The sequence below is a fragment of the Euprymna scolopes genome, chromosome 23 (genome assembly GCF_053919585.1).
Source record: "Euprymna scolopes isolate OS-2025 chromosome 23, ASM5391958v1, whole genome shotgun sequence".
NCBI lineage: Eukaryota > Metazoa > Mollusca > Cephalopoda > Sepiida > Sepiolidae > Euprymna > Euprymna scolopes.
The window spans coordinates 56,616,563-56,639,436 of NC_136504.1; the positions used below are offsets into that span (position 1 = coordinate 56,616,563).

General features: G+C 21.6%; 1 protein-coding gene across 1 annotated transcript in view; it reads right to left on the reverse strand.

Annotated features, from left to right (window-relative positions):
• Nucleotides 1-22,874, reverse strand: part of LOC145245910 (matrilin-1-like) — a 114,052-nt gene that overhangs the window by 64,650 nt on the left and 26,528 nt on the right. Inside the window, exons 4-5 of the mRNA XM_080107653.1 lie at nt 21,949-22,506; nt 1,563-1,679 (exon numbers count right to left, since the gene is read on the reverse strand). Coding sequence (XP_079963779.1) covers nt 1,563-1,679; nt 21,949-22,506 — 675 coding nt within the window. The remainder of the gene's footprint in view (nt 1-1,562; nt 1,680-21,948; nt 22,507-22,874) is intronic.

Consider the following 22,874-nt stretch of genomic DNA (forward strand, 5'->3'; position numbering starts at 1 on the left):
AGACTGACACATCTTAATGGCTATCGGTCCTATTGTGGTGTAGCTACATGTTCAAGGTTTGGATTCTATTGCTAACAATATTTGGCTGAAATTGAGATGAAGAAATAGCAGTCTTTAAAAGACAAATATCCTTCTGGCTTGTAGACATGAGAGGGGGAGGCATCTAAAAGCCAGCAACAAGTTTGTGTATCTGTTAAGTATCACCGATGATTCACTATATTACTCATAAGGAAAACAATAGAAGCATGCATTGTCCCCCATGAGTGCACAGTGAACGAGGCATAAAAAATGACTAAGTTCAGCATTCCCCCCTCCCGATTTAGTCCTAAAAGTCTCCAGAGGATGTGAAATCCTGGTAAACATGAACAACCGTGCAGTTTTAGGTCTTAATATATGTAAATTTGAGGTCTGTACCATGCAAAAAAAAGGGATGACTAAGTCCATCATTTGCCTCCTCCCTCATCAAGTCCAAAAAGTCCCCAAGGCCTTAACATATTTAAATTTGAGTTCAGCACCATGCAAAACTGCTAAATAGACATACGCATGCAATTTTGGACAATAGTCCCAAAAATTGAGTGTTTTTATTAGCCATAAAAGAGTACATGGGGCACACTCAAGAGGTGTCGCGAAGTATAGAAAAACAAATTATATAAAAATCAGTTAGTTACAATTTTTTAGAAAGTTTTATAAAATCCAAGCCATAAATTATTTTAATAAGCACAAAAGTGTAAATTTTAGTCATTTTAACCCGAAAGGCACCACTAGGTAGGGCAACCGGATCGTTCCCGGAAAATCCGTTCTGTTACTTTTTTACTCATATCATGTTTAATGTTTTGCAAAAAATTTCCATAAATTCCCAGGCGTAGTTATTGAGAAAATTGCGGACAGACGAACGGACGAACAGACGAACGGAGAAGGATGGATTGACAGGTCCACACTCCTTTTGTTAAGGGACCAAAAAGATAATACCACGAAAGATAGTTTTATGACCACGGAAAATATACTATAGTAAACATTTTGAATTAAGTATTGAAAGATTCGTCTGAAGTAAACTAAACTTAATTCAGTGTTGAACATAGTAGTAGTATAGTTTCGGCTTCAGACGAATACCATATCTCCACATTTACGGAATTTTCATTAATAATATAAATAATAGTGGAGTCCGATTTCAGACAGACAGATAGCAAACCTCCATTCTGTGCCTAAATCAAAACGTAGATTTCATGAACAAAGCTTCTTTCTTAGATCTATACGCCTGTGGAACTCTCTACCGCTTGCCTGTTTCCCACCTGACTTCAACTTGGATGTGTTCAAGTCCAACATAAACAAATTCCTGATGAATCGCCCCCTTAAGTAATGACTCTTATCAAATCTCCAATACTAACGAATATTACATTATCCGATTGATTACTGTACACGCAATAATCCTTATCCCCGAATGGCATATGGGCCTTGGTAAGTGGTGACCTCCATGTAAAATAAAAACAACAAACGTTAAAATCGAAGATTATTTTAATTTAATGTATATTAATTTTATCAGAAAGAACCGACAAAGTACTTACTCAGTTCGCAATTCTTTCCTGCATATCCACTTTTGCAGTTACAAATGTAAGTCGTTTTGTAAGGATGGCATGACCCACCATTCTTGCACGGGTTGAAATAGCATGGCACAATGGTGTCTGTACAAATAACAAAAAATAATAATTAAAATAGCTGTAATTCAAAGTCATCAGGTTTTATTTACTTTGATATTATCTAAGTCTCTTAAGTCATTTTTTCTATGAAACGGTGGCCGGTTTTGATGTGTTTCTCTTTATTCTATTTAATAGAATTAAATATTTAATGTAATATAGATACCCATCCCCGAAATGAATCGATCCTATTAAACGAGGTTCCGAAAGAGAGAGAGATCGTATCCACCTGTAATAATAAGGATTTTTTTTCAAGAATTGCAATTATTATTTCACAATAATTACATTTAAATTAATATTACACAAATAAAAATTAGTTTAAATTATTTCAATTATGATTGCACACAAATAGATTATTTTAAGCATTTCAATTATAATTACACAAAACAAGATTATTTTAAATATTTTCAATTATGAATACGAAAAAATTAATTTTTTTAACAGATCTAAATTATTATTACACAATGATAGATAATTTAAATAATTTCAAGTATATTAACACTTGAACGGATTATTTCAATGATTTTCAATTACTATTACTGTTGTGGCCTTATTTTAGGGGTTCACAATATCAAACAGGAGAGTCTGTAAAGTCGTGTCAACAATTAGGCTGGCATGGAATCTCTGATTAGAGAGTCCAGGATGGCTGCCTTTCACAGCGATGGGAGAGTCCATGTGAAGACAGGAATAGGGGTGTCAGTTACCCCAGAACAATTACGAAAAATGGATTCCTTTAAATGATTTGAATAATTATTATACAGAAATACATTATTTTCATGATTTGCAAAATTATTACGAACGACTATATGATTTTACTACATTTCAATTATTATTACACAAAAAATTATTATAAATGATTTAAAGTATGATTACAAAAGAATAGATTATTTTAAAATATTACAATTATTATTACGCAAGCATTGATTATTTTAAGGATTTCAATTATTTTATAAAAGAATTATTTTAATGATTTCATATATAATTACACAAAAATAGATCGTTTTAACGATTTCAATTATTATTACACGAAATAATTTTTTAATGATTTCAATTATTATTAAACAAAAAGAATCTTTTAATGATCTCAATTATTATTACATAAAAAGGGTATTTTAATGATTTCAATTGTTATTACACAAAAAGATTATTTTAATGACTTCAATTGTTATTACCCAAAAAGATTATTTTAATGATTTCAATTGTTATTACACAAAAAGATTATTTTAATGATTTCTAATGTTATTACACAAAAAGATTATTTTAATGATTTCAATTGTTATTACACAAAAAGATTATTTTAATGATTTCAATTGTTATTACACAAAAAGATTATTTTAATGATTTCTAATGTTATTACACAAAAAGATTATTTTAATGATTTCTAATGTTATTACACAAAAAGATTATTTTAATGATTTCAATTGTTATTACACAAAAAGATTATTTTAATGATTTCTAATGTTATTACACAAAAAGATTATTTTAATGATTTCAATTGTTATTACACAAAAAGATTATTTTAATGATTTCAATTGTTATTACACAAAAAGATTATTTTAATGATTTCTAATGTTATTACACAAAAAGATTATTTTAATGATTTCAATTGTTATTACACAAAAAGATTATTTTAATGATTTCAATTGTTATTACACAAAAAGATTATTTTAATGATTTCAATTGTTATTACACAAAAAGATTATTTTAATGATTTCTAATGTTATTACACAAAAAGATTATTTTAATGATTTCAATTGTTATTACACAAAAAGATTATTTTAATGATTTCTAATGTTATTACACAAAAAGATTATTTTAATGATTTCAATTGTTATTACACAAAAAGATTATTTTAATGATTTCTAATGTTATTACACAAAAAGATTATTTTAATGATTTCAATTGTTATTACACAAAAAGATTATTTTAATGATTTCTAATGTTATTACACAAAAAGATTATTTTAATGATTTCAATTGTTATTACACAAAAAGATTATTTTAATGATTTCTAATGTTATTACACAAAAAGATTATTTTAATGATTTCAATTGTTATTACCCAAAAAGATTATTTTAATTATTTCAATTGTTATTACACAAAAAGATTATTTTAATGATTTCTAATGTTATTACACAAAAAGATTATTTTAATGATTTCAATTGTTATTACACAAAAAGATTATTTTAATTATTTCAATTGTTATTACACAAAAAGATTATTTTAATGATTTCTAATGTTATTACACAAAAAGATTATTTTAATGATTTCAATTGTTATTACACAAAAAGATTATTTTAATGATTTCAATTGTTATTACACAAAAAGATTATTTTAATGATTTCAATTGTTATTACACAAAAAGATTATTTTAATGATTTCAATTGTTATTACACAAAAAGATTATTTTAATGATTTCTAATGTTATTACACAAAAAGATTATTTTAATGATTTCTATTGTTATTACACAAAAAGATTATTTTAATTATTTCAATTGTTATTACACAAAAAGATTATTTTAATGATTTCAATTGTTATTACACAAAAAGATTATTTTAATGATTTCAATTGTTATTACACAAAAAGATTATTTTAATGATTTCAATTGTTATTACACAAAAAGATTATTTTAATGATTTCTATTGTTATTACACAAAAAGATTATTTTAATGATTTCAATTGTTATTACACAAAAAGATTATTTTAATGATTTCTAATGTTATTACACAAAAAGATTATTTTAATGATTTCAATTGTTATTACACAAAAAGATTATTTTAATGATTTCAATTGTTATTACACAAAAAGATTATTTTAATGATTTCTAATGTTATTACACAAAAAGATTATTTTAATGATTTCAATTGTTATTACACAAAAAGATTATTTTAATTATTTCAATTGTTATTACACAAAAAGATTATTTTAATGATTTCAATTGTTATTACACAAAAAGATTATTTTAATGATTTCAATTGTTATTACACAAAAAGATTATTTTAATGATTTCAATTGTTATTACACAAAAAGATTATTTTAATGATTTCTAATGTTATTACACAAAAAGATTATTTTAATGATTTCAATTGTTATTACACAAAAAGATTATTTTAATGATTTCTAATGTTATTACACAAAAAGATTATTTTAATGATTTCAATTGTTATTACACAAAAAGATTATTTTAATGATTTCAATTGTTATTACACAAAAAGATTATTTTAATGATTTCTAATGTTATTACACAAAAAGATTATTTTAATGATTTCAATTGTTATTACACAAAAAGATTATTTTAATGATTTCTAATGTTATTACACAAAAAGATTATTTTAATGATTTCAATTGTTATTACACAAAAAGATTATTTTAATGATTTACATTGTTATTACACAAAAAGATTATTTTAATGATTTCAATTGTTATTACACAAAAAGATTATTTTAATGATTTCAATTGTTATTACACAAAAAGATTATTTTAATGATTTCAATTGTTATTACACAAAAAGATTATTTTAATGATTTCTAATGTTATTACACAAAAAGATTATTTTAATCATTTCAATTGTTATTACACAAAAAATAATGTTAATGATTTCTAATGTTATTACACAAAAAGATTATTTTAATGATTTCAATTGTTATTACACAAAAAGATTATTTTAATGATTTCAATTGTTATTACCCAAAAAGATTATTTTAATCATCTCAATTGTTATTACACAAAAAATAATGTTAATGATTTCTAATGTTATTACACAAAAAGATTATTTTAATGATTTCAATTGTTATTACACAAAAAATAATGTTAATGATTTCTAATGTTATTACACAAAAAGATTATTTTAATGATTTCAATTGTTATTACACAAAAAATAATGTTAATGATTTCAATTGTTATTACACAAAAAGATTATTTTAATGACTTCAATTGTTATTACACAAAAAGATTATATTAATGATTTACATTTTTATTACCCAAAAAGATTATTTTAATGATTTACATTTTTATTACCCAAAAAGATTATTTTAATGATTTCAATTGTTATTACCAAAAAGGTTATTTTAATGATTTCAATTGTTATTACACAAAAAATAATGTTAATGATTTCAATTGTTATTACACAAAAAGATTATTTTAATGACTTCAATTGTTATTACACAAAAAGATTATATTAATGATTTACATTTTTATTACCCAACAAGATTATTTTAATGATTTCAATTGTTATTACCCAAAAAGATTATTTTAATCATTTCAATTGTTATTACACAAAAAATAATGTAAATGATTTCTAATGTTATTACACAAAAAGATTATTTTAATGACTTCAATTGTTATTACACAAAAAGATTATATTAATGATTTACATTTTTATTACCCAAAAAGATTATTTTAATGATTTACATTTTTATTACCCAAAAAGATTATTTTAATGATTTCAATTGTTATTACCAAAAAGGTTATTTTAATGATTTCAATTGTTAGTACACAAAAAATAATGGTAATGATTTCAATTGTTATTACACAAAAAGATTATTTTAATGACTTCAATTGTTATTACACAAAAAGATTATATTAATGATTTACATTTTTATTACCCAAAAAGATTATTTTAATGATTTCAATTGTTATTACCCAAAAAGATTATTTTAATGATTTCAATTGTTATTACACAAAAAATAATGTTAATGATTTCTAATGTTATTACACAAATAGATTATTTTAATGACTTCAATTGTTATTACACAAAAAATAATGTTAATGATTTCTAATGTTATTACACAAAAAGATTATTTTAATGATTTCAATTGTTATTACACAAAAAGATTATTTTAATGATTTCAATTGTTATTACCCAAAAAGATTATTTTAATCATCTCAATTGTTATTACACAAAAAATAATGTTAATGATTTCTAATGTTATTACACAAAAAGATTATTTTAATGATTTCAATTGTTATTACACAAAAAGATAATGTTAATGATTTCTAATGTTATTACACAAAAAGATTATTTTAATGACTTCAATTGTTATTACACAAAAAATAATGTTAATGATTTCTAATGTTATTACACAAAAAGATTATATTAATGATTTACATTTTTATTACCCAAAAAGATTTATTTAATGATTTCAATTGTTATTCCCCAAAAAGATTATTTTAATCATTTCAATTGTTATTACACAAAAAATAATGTTAATGATTTCTAATGCTATTACACAAAAAGATTATTTTAATGACTTCAATTGTTATTACACAAAAAGATTATTTTAATGATTTCAATTGTTATTACACAAAAAATAATGTTAATGATTTCTAATGTTATTACACAAAAAGATTATTTTAATGATTTCAATTGTTATTACACAAAAAGATTATTTTAATCATTTCAATTGTTATTACACAAAAAATAATGTTAATGATTTCTAATGTTATTACACAAAAAGATTATTTTAATGATTTCAATTGTTATTACACAAAAAGATTATTTTAATGATTTCAATTGTTATTACACAAAAAGATTATTTTAATCATTTCAATTGTTATTACACAAAAAGATTATTTTAATGATTTCTAATGTTATTACACAAAAAATAATGTTAATGATTTCTAATGTTATTACACAAAAAGATTATTTTAATCATTTCAATTGTTATTACACAAAAAGATTATTTTAATGATTTCAATTGTTATTACACAAAAAGATTATTTTAATGATTTCAATTGTTATTACACAAAAAGATTATTTTAATCATTTCAATTGTTATTACACAAAAAATAATGTTAATGATTTCTAATGTTATTACACAAAAAGATTATTTTAATGATTTCAATTGTTATTACACAAAAAGATTATTTTAATGACTTCAATTGTTATTACACAAAAAGATTATATTAATGATTTACATTTTTATTACCCAAAAAGATTATTTTAATGATTTCAATTGTTATTACACAAAAAGATTATTTTAATCATTTCAATTGTTATTACACAAAAAATAATGTTAATGATTTCTAATGTTATTACACAAAAAGATTATTTTAATCATTTCAATTGTTATTACACAAAAAATAATGTTAATGATTTCTAATGTTATTACACAAAAAGATTATTTTAATCATTTCAATTGTTATTACCCAAAAAGATTATTTTAATCATTTCAATTGTTATTACACAAAAAATAATGTTAATGATTTCTAATGTTATTACACAAAAAGATTATTTTAATGATTTCAATTGTTATTACCCAAAAAGATTATTTTAATCATTTCAATTGTTATTACACCAAAAATAATGTTAATGATTTCTAATGTTATTACACAAAAAGATTATTTTAATCATTTCAATTGTTATTACACAAAAAATAATGTTAATGATTTCTAATGTTATTACACAAAAAATAATGTTAATGATTTCTAATGTTATTACACAAAAAATAATGTTAATGATTTCTAATGTTATTACACAAAAAATAATGTTAATGATTTCTAATGTTATTACACAAAAATATTATTTTAATGATTTACATTGTTATTACACAAAAAATAATGTTAATGATTTCTAATGTTATTACACAAAAAATAATGTTTATGATTGTAATGTTATTACACAAAAAATAATGTTAATGATTTCTAATGTTATTACACAAAAAATAATGTTAATGATTTCTAATGTTATTACACAAAAAGATTATTTTAATGATTTACATTGTTATTACACAAAAAATAATGTTAATGATTTCTAATGTTATTACACAAAAAATAATGTTAATGATTTCTAATGTTATTACACAAAAAGATTATTTTAATGATTTCAGTTGTTATTACACAAAAAATAATGTTAATGATTTCTAATGTTATTACACAAAAAGATTATTTAAATGATTTCAATTGTTATTACACAAAAAATAATGTTAATGATTTCTAATGTTATTACACAAAAAATAATGTTAATGATTTCTAATGTTATTACACAAAAAATAATGTTAATGATTTCTAATGTTATTACACAAAAAATAATGTTAATGATTTCTAATGTTATCACACAAAAAGATTATTTTAATGATTTCAATTGTTATTACACAAAAAGATTATTTTAATGATTTCAATTGTTATTACACAAAAAGATTATTTTAATCATTTCAATTGTTATTACACAAAAAGATTATTTTAATGATTTCTAATGTTATTACACAAAAAATAATGTTAATGATTTCTAATGTTATCACACAAAAAGATTATTTTAATGATTTCAATTGTTATTACACAAAAAATAATGTTAATGATTTCTAATGTTATTACACAAAAAGATTATTTTAATGACTTCAATTGTTATTACACAAAAAGATTATTTTAATGATTTCAATTGTTATTACACAAAAAGATTATTTTAATGATTTCAATTGTTATTACCCAAAAAGATTATTTTAATAATTTCAATTGTTATTACACAAAAAGATTATTTTAATCATTTCAATTGTTATTACACAAAAAGATTATTTTAATGATTTCAATTGTTATTACACAAAAAGATTATTTTAATGATTTCAATTGTTATTACACAAAAAGATTATTTTAATGATTTCTAATGTTATTACACAAAAAGATTATTTTAATGATTTCAATTGTTATTACACAAAAAATAATGTTAATGATTTCTAATGTTATTACACAAAAAGATTATTTTAATGATTTCTAATGTTATTACCCAAAAAGATTATATTAATGATTTCAATTGTTATTACACAAAAAGATTATTTTAATGATTTCAATTGTTATTACACAAAAAATAATGTTAATGATTTCTAATGTTATTACACAAAAAGATTATTTTAATGATTTCAATTGTTATTACACCAAAAATAATGTTAATGATTTCTAATGTTATTACACAAAAAGATTATTTTAATCATTTCAATTGTTATTACACAAAAAATAATGTTAATTATTCCTAATGTTATTACACAAAAAGATTATTTTAATCATTTCAATTGTTATTACACAAAAAATAATGTTAATGATTTCTAATGTTATTACACAAAAAATAATGTTAATGATTTCAATTGTTATTACACAAAAAGATTATTTTAATGACTTCAATTGTTATTACACAAAAAGATTATTTTAATGATTTCAATTGTTATTACACAAAAAGATAATGTTAATGATTTCTAATGTTATTACACAAAAAGATTATTTTAATCATTTCAATTGTTATTACACAAAAAATAATGTTAATGATTTCTAATGTTATTACACAAAAAATAATGTTAATGATTTCTAATGTTATTACACAAAAAATAATGTTAATGATTTCTAATGTTATTACACAAAAAGATTATTTTAATCATTTCAATTGTTATTACACAAAAAATAATGTTAATGATTTCTAATGTTATTACACAAAAAGATTATTTTAATCATTTCAATTGTTATTACACAAAAAATAATGTTAATGATTTCTAATGTTATTACACAAAAAATAATGTTAATGATTTCTAATGTTATTACACAAAAAATAATGTTAATGATTTCTAATGTTATTACACAAAAAGATTATTTTAATCATTTCAATTGTTATTACACAAAAAATAATGTTAATGATTTCTAATGTTATTACACAAAAAGATTATTTTAATCATTTCAATTGTTATTACACAAAAAATAATGTTAATGATTTCTAATGTTATTACACAAAAAATAATGTTAATGATTTCTAATGTTATTACACAAAAAGATTATTTTAATCATTTCAATTGTTATTACAAAAAAAATAATGTTAATGATTACAATTATTATCACACAAAAAGATTATTTTAATGATTTCAATTGTTATTGCACAAAAAGATTATTTTAATAGTTGCAATTCTTATTACACAAAAGGATTATTTTAACGACTTCAATTGTTTTTACACGAATAGATTATTTTAGTGATTTCAATTGTTATTATACAAACAGATTATTTTTGTGATTTCAATTGTTATTACACAAAAAGATTATTTTAATGATTTCAATTGTAATTACACAAAAAGATTTTTTAATGATTTCAATTGTAATTACACAAAAAATAATGTTAATGATTTCTAATGTTATTACATAAAAAGATTTTTTTAATGATTTCAATTTTTATTACATAAAAATATTATTTTACTGATTTCAATTGTTATTGCACAAAAAGATTATTTTAATGATTTCAATTGTTATTACACAAAAAGATTATTTTAATGATTTCAATTCTTATTGCAGAAAAAGATTCTTTTAATGATTTCAATTGTAATTACACAGAAGAGATTATTTAAAAGATGTCAAATTTATAACAAATAAAAATTATTTTAATAATTTCAATTGTTATTACACAAAAAGATTATTAATGATGTCAATTGTTATTACACAAAAAGATTATTTTAATGATTTCAATTCTTATTGCAGAAAAAGATTATTTTAATTATTTCAATTGTTATTACTCAGAAGAGATTATTTAAGAGATGTCAAATTTATTACAAAAAAAGTTATTTTAATGATTTCAATTGTTATTACACAGAAAGATTAATGTAATGATTTCAACTGTTATTAAACAAACAGATTCTTTTAATTATTTCAATTGGTCTTTCACAAAAAGATTATTTAATGATTTCAATTGTTATTACACAAAAAGATCATTCTAATGTTTTCACTTTTTATTACACAAAAAGATTTTTTAATGATTTCAATTGTTTTTACACAAAAAGATTGTTTTAATCAATTCAATTGTAAATGTACGAAAAAAAATTTTTAATGATTTAAATTATCACGCAAAAAGGTTATTTTAATTATTTCAATTGTTATTACCCAAAACGATCGTTTTAATGATTTCAATTGTTCTGACACAAAAAGATTATTTTAATAATTTCAATTGTTAAAACGCAAAAAGATTATTTTAAGAATTTCAATTGTTATTACACAAAAAGATCATTTTAATTATTTTAGTTGCTATTACACAAAAAAGTTATTTGACTGATTTCAATTGTTATTGCACAAAAAGATTATTTTAATGAGTTCACTTTTCATTACACAAAAAGATCATGTTAATGATTTCAATTTTTATTGCTAAAAAAAGATTATTTTAATGAGTTCACTTTTCATTACACAAAAAGATCATGTTAATGATTTCAATTGTTATTGCAAAAAAAGATTATTTTAATCAGTTCAATTTTTATTACACAAAAAGATTATTTTAATGATTTCAGTTGTTATTACAAAAAAAGGTTATTTTACTGATTTCGATTATTATGGTACAAAAAGATTATTTTACTGATTTTAATTGTTCTTCCAAAAAAGATTGTTTTAATGATTCTAATTGTCACTGCAGAAAACGATTGTTTTAATGATTTCGATTGTTATTTAACAAAAATTATTACAAACAATTTATTTTAATGATTTATTATTACACAAAAAGATAATTTGAATGATTTCAATTGATATTAAACAAACAGATTTAATATTAGTTATTTCAGCTCTTATTGTACAAAAAGATTATTTCAATGATTCAATTGTTATTACACAAAAAGATTATTTTAATGATTTCAATAGTAATTACACAAAAAGATTATTTTAATGATTTCAATTGTTATTAAACAAAAAATATTTTAATGATTTCAATTATTATTACAAAAAAACGATTGTTCCAAATATGTCAAATTTATTACAAAAACAAATTATTTAATAATTTCAATTGTTATTAAAAAAAGTTTATTTTACTGATTTCAATTGTAATAAAAAAAAAGATTTTTGAAAGATTTCAAATTTATTACAAAAAATTATTTTAAGGATTTCAATTGTTATTACACAAAAATAGTATTTTAATGATTTCAATTGTTATTGTACAAAAATATTATTTTAATGATTTCAGTTATTATTGCACAAAAAGATTATTTTCGTGCTTTCAATTGTTATTACACAGAAGAGATTATCTTAAAGATGTCAAATTTATTACAAATACAAATTATTTTAATGATTTAAATTGTTATTACAGAAAATGATTATTTTAGTGATTTCTAATGTTATTATACAAAAAGATTATGCTAATGATTTCAATAGTTATTGTACAAAAAGATCTTTGGAATGATTTCAAATTGTTATTAAACAAAAAGGTTATTTCATTGATTTCAATTGTTAATACAGAAAAAGATTATTTTAACGATTTCAATTGTTATTACCCAAAAAGATTGTTTCAAATATTCCAAATTTACTACAAAAAATTATGTTAATGATTTCAATTGTTTTTACAAAAAAGATTATTTTAATGCTTTCAATTTTAATTACACAAAGAGATAATTTCAATGATTTCAATTGTTATTACACAAAAAGATTATTTTAATGATTTCAGTTATTATTGCACAAAAAAAGATTATTTTAATGATTTCAATTATTAATATACAAAAAGATTATTGTAATGATTTAAATTATTAATATACAAAAAGATTATTGTAATGATTTAAATTGTTTTTACACAGAAGGGATTATTTCAAAGATGTCAAATTTATTACAAAAACAAATTATTGTAATGATTTCAATTATTATTAAACAAAAAGATTATTGTAATAATTTCAATTGTTATTACACAACTAAATTCTTTTAATGATTTCAATTGTTAATTACAAAAAGATTATTGTAATGATTCCAATTTTATTACACAAAAAGATTATTATAATGATTCAATTGTTATTGTTCAAAAAGATTATTGTAATAATTTACATTTGTTATTACACAAAAAGATTATTTTAATGATTTAACTTTTAATTAAACAAAAATATTATTTTAATGATTTCAATTGTTATTAAACAAAAAGATTATTGTAATTATTTTAATTCTTATTACACAAAAAGATTATTCTAATGATTTCACTTTTTATTACACAAAAATATTATTTTAATGATTTCAATAGTTATTGTTCAAAAAGATTATTGTAATAATTTCAATTGTTATTACACAAAAAGATTATTTTAATGATTTAACTTTTAATTAAACAAAAATATTATTTTAATGATTTCAATTGTTATTAAACAAAAAGATTATTGTAATTATTTTAATTCTTATTACACAAAAAGATTATTCTAATGATTTCACTTTTTTTTACACAAAAAGATTGTTTTAATGATTTCAATTGTTTTTACACAAAAAGATTGTTTTAATGATTTAAATTGTTATTACAAAAAATATTATCTTAATGATTTCAATTGTTTTACACAAAAAGATTGTTGTAATGATTTAAATTGTTATTTCAAAAAAAGATTATTTTATGATTTCAATTTTTATTACAAAAACGGATAATTTTAATGATTTCAATTGTTATTACACGAAAAGATGTTTTTTTACGATTTCAAATGTTATTGTACAAAAAGATTATTTTTATGATTTAAATTGTTATTACAAAAAAGTATTGTAATGATTTCAATTGTTTTTGCATAAAACGATTATTTTAATGATTTCAATTTTTATTATGCAAAAATATTACACAATATGAATAATAATGCAATTTTTATTATGCAAAAATATTACACAATAGGAATAGTTCAATTGTTATTGTACAAAAATAATATTGTACTGATTTCAATTGTTATTACACAAAGAAAAATTATTTCAAAGATTTTAAAATTATTACCCAAAAAGATTATTTTAATGATTTCAATTGTTATTACACAAAAAGATTATTTTAAAGATTTCAATTGTTATTACACAAAAAGATTATTTTTATAATTTCAATTGTTATTAAACAAAACGATTATTTTAATGATTTCAATTGTTATTTTACAAAAAGATTATTGTAATGCTTTCAATTGTTATTACTCAGAAGAAAGTATTTTAAAGATGTCAAATTTATTACAAAACAAATTATTTTAATGATTTCAATTGTTAATACACAAAAAGATTATTTTAATGATTTCAATTGTTATTAGAATAAAAGATTATTTTAATTATTTCATTTGGTCTTGCAAAAAAAGATCATTTTAATGATTTAAATTGTTATTACACAAAAAGATAAGTTTAATTATTTCAATTGTTATTACACAAAGATTATTTTAATGATTTCAATTGTTATTAAACAAAAAGATTCTTTTAATGATTTCAATTGTTATTACACAAAAAGCTTTTTTCAAAGATTTCAAATTTATTACAAAAAAATTATTTTATGATTTCAATTGTTATTATACAAAAAGATTATTTTAATGATTTTTATTATTATTACACAGAAAGCGTGTTTTAAAGATTTCAAATTCACTACAAAAAGATTATTTTAATGATTTCAATTGGTCTTGATAAAAGATAATTTTAATTATTTCAATTATTATTACACAAAAAGTTTATTGGTATTTTTTCAGCGATTATGTTACAGAAAGATTATTCTAATGATTTCACTTTTTATTACACAAAAAATATTATTTGAATGATTTATATTGTTATTACGCAAAGAGATTATTTTAATAAATTCAATTCTTATTGCACAAAACGATTATTTTAATGATTTCAAATTTTATTACACAAAGAAATATTTTAATAATTGAAATTGTTATTACACGAAAAGATTAGTATAATGATTTTAATGGTTATTACACAAAAAGATTATTTCAAAGATGTCAAATTTATTACAAAAACAAATTATTTTAATGATTTCAATTGTTATTACACAAACAGAGTATTTTAAATATTTCAATTGTAATTGTACAAAAAGATTATTTTAATGATTTCATATGTTATTACACAACAATGATTATTTCAACTTTATTACAAATACATTATAGTAATGATTTCAATTGTTATTACACAAAAAATTATTTTAATGATTCAATTGTTATTACACAAAAAGATTATTTTAATTATTACAATTGTTATTACACAAAAAGATTATTTTAATATTTCAATTGTTATTACACAAAAAGATTATTTTAATGATTTCAATTCTTATTACACAAAAGAGATTTTTTCAAAAATGTCAAATTTATTACAAAAAAAAATATTTTTATAATTTCAATTGCTATTACACAAAAAAGATTATTTCGAAGATATCAAATTTATTACAAAAAAGATTATTTTAATGATTTCAATTGTTGTTACACAAACAAATATTTTATCGATTTTTATTGTTATTACAGAAAAAGATTATTTTACAGATGTCAATTGTTATTACGCAGAACGAATTTTTAACGATTTCAATTGGTGTTGTACAAAAAGATTATTTAATGATTTCCATTGTTATTACACAAAAAGATTATTTTATTTATGTCAATTGTTATTTCGAAAAAAAGATTATTTTACTGTTTTGATTTGTTATGGCACAAAAAGGTTATTTTAATGATTTCAATTATTATTAGAAAAATAGATTATTTATTATAAATGAAAGAACTCAATACTTTTATGAAATTTTCTGTTGTGCTAAATGTTTTGTACATCAGGGGGTGAGAATGTTTTTTTTTATCTAGGTGCTATGGTGAAGAAGCACATTATTTTCTAGATGTAAGTTATACTACTCAAATATTTAACGGGATTTACAGTTTAATAACTTATGTACGTCACAGGTAAGATATTCGTTTTTTTTTTCATATGAGTACTATATTGCACAAGTACCTTATTTCTTGGGTAGGATACTGTGCAAGTATCTTATTTCTAATATAAAGATGAAACTGCTCGATGATTTTACATAAGTTTTTCATATGAGTACTATACTGCAGAAGTACCTTATTTCTTGGATAGGATTCCTTATTCACATAAATACATTAACAAAGTAAGTGAACATTGTATGTGATTTTTGGAATATGACATCTATAGACATATACAAACATATACATTACATACAATTCATAATGATCAGTTAATTAGTTTTGGAGTTGATCCAAGACACAAAAAATATAATCATATACACATAATTAAAAGTAATAATGAGAGGTAAATTAGTTTAAGAGTGAATCCAATACATATATATAAACATATACACATCCTAAAAATTCATAATGATCTGTTCATTAGTTTAGGAGTGAATCTAATACATACAACTATACAGATATATATATATACATAAATATAATTAATAATGATCGGTTAATTAGTTTAGGGGTGAATCCAATGCACAGAAATATATAATCATATGCACATCATTAACATTAATAATGATCGGTTAATTAATTTAAGAGCGAATCAAATACATACAAATATAAAGACATATACACATAATTAAAATTCATAATGATCGGTTAAATAGATTAGGAATGAATTCAATACAAAATTCCATTACTGGATCTATTTACGTGATTATTGGAATGTAACAAATAAATAGATATATAATATATCCTATATATTTGGAATATGACATTTTCGTTATGTACAGCAAAAACATTTTTCCATATTTTTTATATAAAAATGTTCTTTTATAATTATAAGCAATATTGGTGTTAGTAATCGATGACGCTACGCGTTGCACCAAAGAATCAACTGCGTTTATAATCTTGTAAATTTACTAAATAAATAAATCTCCGTTACAGATCGTGCGCATGCACAAACGACGCCATTATCGCTATGCTCGTTAAGTTGTCATTTCTTTCAAGTTTGCACCCCCTTTTTGAATCCCTTAGCAATTGTTTTAATCAATTAAACACCCCTAATAAAATTCTACACCCTATATGCAATCTTTTGAGCTACAGCACGCCATCAAATGACCATCCGTCTAGGAATATATGCAATTTAAAAACAGAGGCAGGCAGACAGACACACACACACGCACAGACATAGTGAGATTTATATATCAGATTACACAAAAATAGATAATTTTCAAAAATTCAATGTTCATTACACAAGCATGGATTATTCTAAATGATTTCAATTATTATTACACACGAATAGATTATTTTGAATATCTTTAATTTTTTTTTAACAAGAACAAATTATTTTAAATTATTTGAATTATTATTACACGAGAATAGATTAATTTAAAAGATTAAGTATTATTACGCGAGAATAAATTATTTTGAAAAGTTTATTATTACAAGGAAATAGATTATTTATAATATTTCAATGGGTATTATTTGAAAACATTTATATTATTATTACATAAAATAGATTAAATGTATAAATTATAGAGTATAAATAGAATTTATAAAATTAATTAAGCAAAAGTATACTATTTTAAATGATTTCAATTGATTTACATAAAAATTGATTTTTTAAATAGTTCTCATTTTTTTTACATTTCTAGATGATTTCGAATATTCTGAAAGATATTTCAAAATTATTTATAGTATGTTTTTATCGAGTTCGATTTTTTTACAGAAGAAATAATAATTTTTTAATTAAAGAAAAACTAGAAGGATAAATTAATTTTTTACAAATTCCAATTGTAATTAAATAGTTTTATTTACATATAATTGCATGGAAATAGATTGTTTTTACAAAATTAGTTAGTTACAAGTGGGAGTCACCACTTATCAAGGCCCGAAGCCACTCGGGGATAAGGGTTATTGTGTGTACAGTAATCCCTGGGATAATATTGTAGTAATCGTCCGTAATGGAGATTTGATAAGGTGTCTTACTTAAGGAAGCGGTTTATCAGGAATTTGTTTATGTTGGACTTGAAGATATCCAAATTGTATTCAGGTGGGAAATAGGCAAACGGAAGAGAGTTCTGCGGGCGTGCACTTTTAAGAAAGAAGCTTTGTTCATGGAATCTACGTTTTGATTTAGGCACAGATAAAGAATGAGGAAAATATTGACAGTGGTTTCGGCTAGACGGGTGTTTTTCGCGAAAGATTAATTAAAGCAGTTTTAATATTTTGCACTAGAATAAATTATTTTAAATGTTTTCAATTATTATTATTATACACGAATGGATAAAATATTTTAATTATTACTATACAAGATTATTTTATATTTTTCTATTAATGTTTCACAGTAATGTATCATTTTTCAGAGGTTTTATTATTATTACACAAGAATTTATTATTTTAAATAATTTCAATTATTATTAGACAGGAAAAGATTATTTTCAAGATTATTAATTATGATAATACAAGCAAAAATCATTTATAATTTGTGGAATTGTTATTACATGAGAATATAAAATTGTAAATTATTTCTATTATTATTAGACAGAAATAGATTTTTTTTAAAGATATCAATTATGATCATGCAAGAAAAATCATTTATTACTTGTTTAATTGTTATTACACGAGAATATATAATTTTAAATGATTGCAATTATTACTAGACAGGGTTAGATTATTTTTAAAGATATCAATTATGATCATACAAGAAACATCATTTAAACGGTGTTGAATTGCTATTACTTGAGAATATATAATTTTAAATGATTGCAATTATTGCTATGTAAGAATAGATTATTTAACAATATTTAATTTTATATTACATAAAAAATCTTATTTAAAATAATTCCAATTAATGTTTACACAAAATATATTATTTAAGCATCTTGTAATTTTCATTGCACAATGAATTGATTATTTAAAATATTAACTACATTTTAATTTTTATTACACGAAAAGTATTTTTTGTTTTATAATTTCAATCATTATTGCACAAGAATAGATTTTTCTAAATGTTGGAAATTATTATTACACAAGAATATATTATTTCAAAACATTTCAAATATTATTACATAGATTGTTTGTAAAGTTATCTATTATTATTGCACTATAATATATTAATTTAAAAGATTTTATTTATTAACAAATGAAAATAAATATTTTAAAACGTTTAAACTATTATGGTTCTGGATATGACCTTAAACTATATCCAGAGGTGAGGCCCCAGCTTGCGGGCTTTGGGGAGTGTGGAGCCACCCTTTAATTGCCATTCCTCCCAGGTTCTCTCTGACCAGGAGTGGTAGTACATGTTAGGGTCCCAACTATAGGTTGAATAGAAACCGACTTGAAAACAAATATATTTTATTAAAAAATTTTCTTCAAAATGTTTGGATTTGGCATTAAATAACCTGAAAATAGTTGATATACTGTAAAGCAAAAACAACCAACCAACCAACCTTAAATTATTATTAATCGACAATAGATTATTTTATATGATATCAGTTACTCTTAAACCACAATAGATTTTTTAAACATTTCAGTTTTTATTACAGAGCACTATATTATTTTAAAAATACATTATTATTACTACACATTATTATCACTACACATTATTATTACTACACATTATTATTACTACACAAGACAAAATGATTGTAAAACATATTGATTATTATTACACAGGAATTGATTATTAAAATAAATAAAATTGTTATTAAACAAGCCGAAAATTCGAGCTTCACTTCCTTGAGTGAAAAATGTATTTTCACTGTGAGTACTGTTTTTGCAAACTTTTTAAAAAATTCAAGACGTGGTTATTGCAAAATGTTGTAACAAACGAACGAATGGACGATTTTGAAGCAATTTTACCACTACAATGACCCTAAGGGGAGGGGCAATCAGAGTTATTCCTTAAAAAAATTCCGTTCTGGAAAAATTCACTTTCACCGTGACTAATGTTTGTGCAAAATTTCAAAAACATCCAAGGCCTGGTTATCGAGGAAAGTGAACTAATGAACGGGAGTGAATTACTAGGTCCGATCTTTCGTTTATTGGTGGAACAAGTATAGCTTATTTTAAAACATATCAATTGTTAGTGCACATGAATATATTATTTTAAATCTCTTAACTAGCCCGGGTGCCCGGAGTTGCCCGGAGTTGCCCGGAGTTGCCCGGGTGTTTGGAGGTTTGTGTTGATCAAAAAAAGACAAAAAAGTTGTAGTAGGCATAGGCTCGAACCTGTATAGAGGAAAAGAACGTGAAAAAGAAAATGTGACGTGATGTCTTTGCCATTGCGTTCATTGTCAAACCGGAAGTGGCGAAGGTTTGAATTAAGGCTAGTCAATCGAAAAGAGGGGATGACTTTCGAAAATATCGGCGAAAAAAGCGACCCTTACTTGTAGAAAAGTGCCCAGTTGAGGGTAAAGAATCATTGTTTTTAGCTAATTTTTCGATATTTGTCATCCGAAGTCGTCGTTCAGTTGTTATGGACTTCTATTTCTTATAATAAATAATTTTACCAAGAATTTTTCCTAAGTTTTGGCTTCACTTTCAATTATAGATGGTGACACTTAAGTCATCTATTTTTTTTTTTTTTTTTATAAATAATTTTACCAAAAATTATTGGTTTCGGTTTCGATTGTAGCTGAAGGAACTCAAGTTATATATATATATATATATATATATATATATATATATATATATATATATATATATATATATATATATATATATATATATATGCTTCTAGGATATTGATTTAAAGGTTATGGGGTTTTTTTTTGAAGCATGAAAAACGATGTTACTTTTTTTATTTAATATTTTTATTGTTATTTTTTATATTTCAAGCGGATCTCCGCTCTTACTCACAAAAAAGTACCGAAATTTCGATACTTTTTTGTGACCAAGAGCAGAGGTCCGCTTGAAATATAAAAAATAAGAATAAAAATATTAAATACAAAAAGTAACATGGTTTTCCATGCTTCAAAAACCCTCATAACCTTTAAATATATATATATATATATATATATATATATATATATATATATATATATATATATATATATATACATTATTTATAATAATTATTATTACAAAAACGATATATTATTTTAAATTATAATAATTATTATTACAGAATATTAGATAATTGTAAATTACAAGAATTTTTATTACAGAACAATATATTATTTTATTGATAATAGTTATTTATACAGAACAATACATTATTTAAAATCATAATATTTATTATTACAAAATAATGGATTATTTTAAATTACAATAATTATTACTACAGAGCAATATATCATTATATCTATAATAGTTATTATTACATAACAATAGATTATTTTAAATTATAGCAATTTTTATTACAGAATAATAGATTATTTTTAATTACAATGATTAATATTACAGAAGAATACGTTGTTTGAAATTATAACAATTATTATTATAAAACAATACATTATGTACAATGTTTTGGGTACATATTTAGAAAGATTTCGATTATTATTAGATACAAAAGAATATTTTGAATATCGTACTTAAAGCAGAACACATTGAAGATTTGAATTATTAGCTATTTTGTCTCTCAACATTAATGTCGTGCTATCTAGCTTAAGTGAGACCATCTAAATTATTATTGCTAAGAATAAGGTTAAACAAGAAAAAATATATATACTTACAGTCGCAGGTTGCATTAAGCAGGGGGGTGATAATGTCTCCTATATTCTTGAAATTGGTTTGGAGCACAGTGCCATTTGTAGATATAAGTTCGAGTTCTGTTTTATTGATTTTATTACCGATGCCAACGGAAACCATAAAAATATTTGTAGATTTTAGTTTCTCTGCTTCTTTTGCGGTCCTGTTAGGTCTATTTGATCGTCCGTCAGTAAATACAATGCCTATATTCGGAGCAGTAACTCTATCCCCATTACTTTTTTTAAATATACGTTTTCGCATAAACCTCAAGGCTTTATCAGTTCTAGTTCCACCCTTGGTATGGGAGTCTGCATACCTCATCAGCCGTTTTATTAAGTCCCGTCGGTTCGAATAACTGTTTAGTTTAGTTGGCTTTTGTATAAAATCGTTGAACGGAACAATTGCAACTTGAACAGTATTTGGGCCTATATCGAAATTCTTAAGGAAGTCCGCTATGGTAAGGAGCATTCGACGGAATTGATTTCTAGTTATGCTTCCAGAACAATCAAGAAGGAGTGCGATGTCAGCGAACTGGATACATGCTAAAAAAAAAAACGAAAAGAAAATAAATATCCACATAATAAAATCAATGCACTTTTGTCAGTCACACTTGCAATTTTAATTTTCACGCGGAAAGAAGGAAATACTTTATTTGAATCATAACTGATATTAATGTAAAAAGGGCCAATAAGGACAAAGAGAGGAATAATAATAATAATAATAATAATAATAATAATAATAATAATAACAATAATAATGATAAAAATAATAATAATAATAACAATAATAATAATAATGATGATAATGATAATAATAATAACAATAATAATGATAATAATGATAATGATAATAATAATAACAATAATAATAGTAATAATAATAATAATAATGATAATGATAATAATAACAA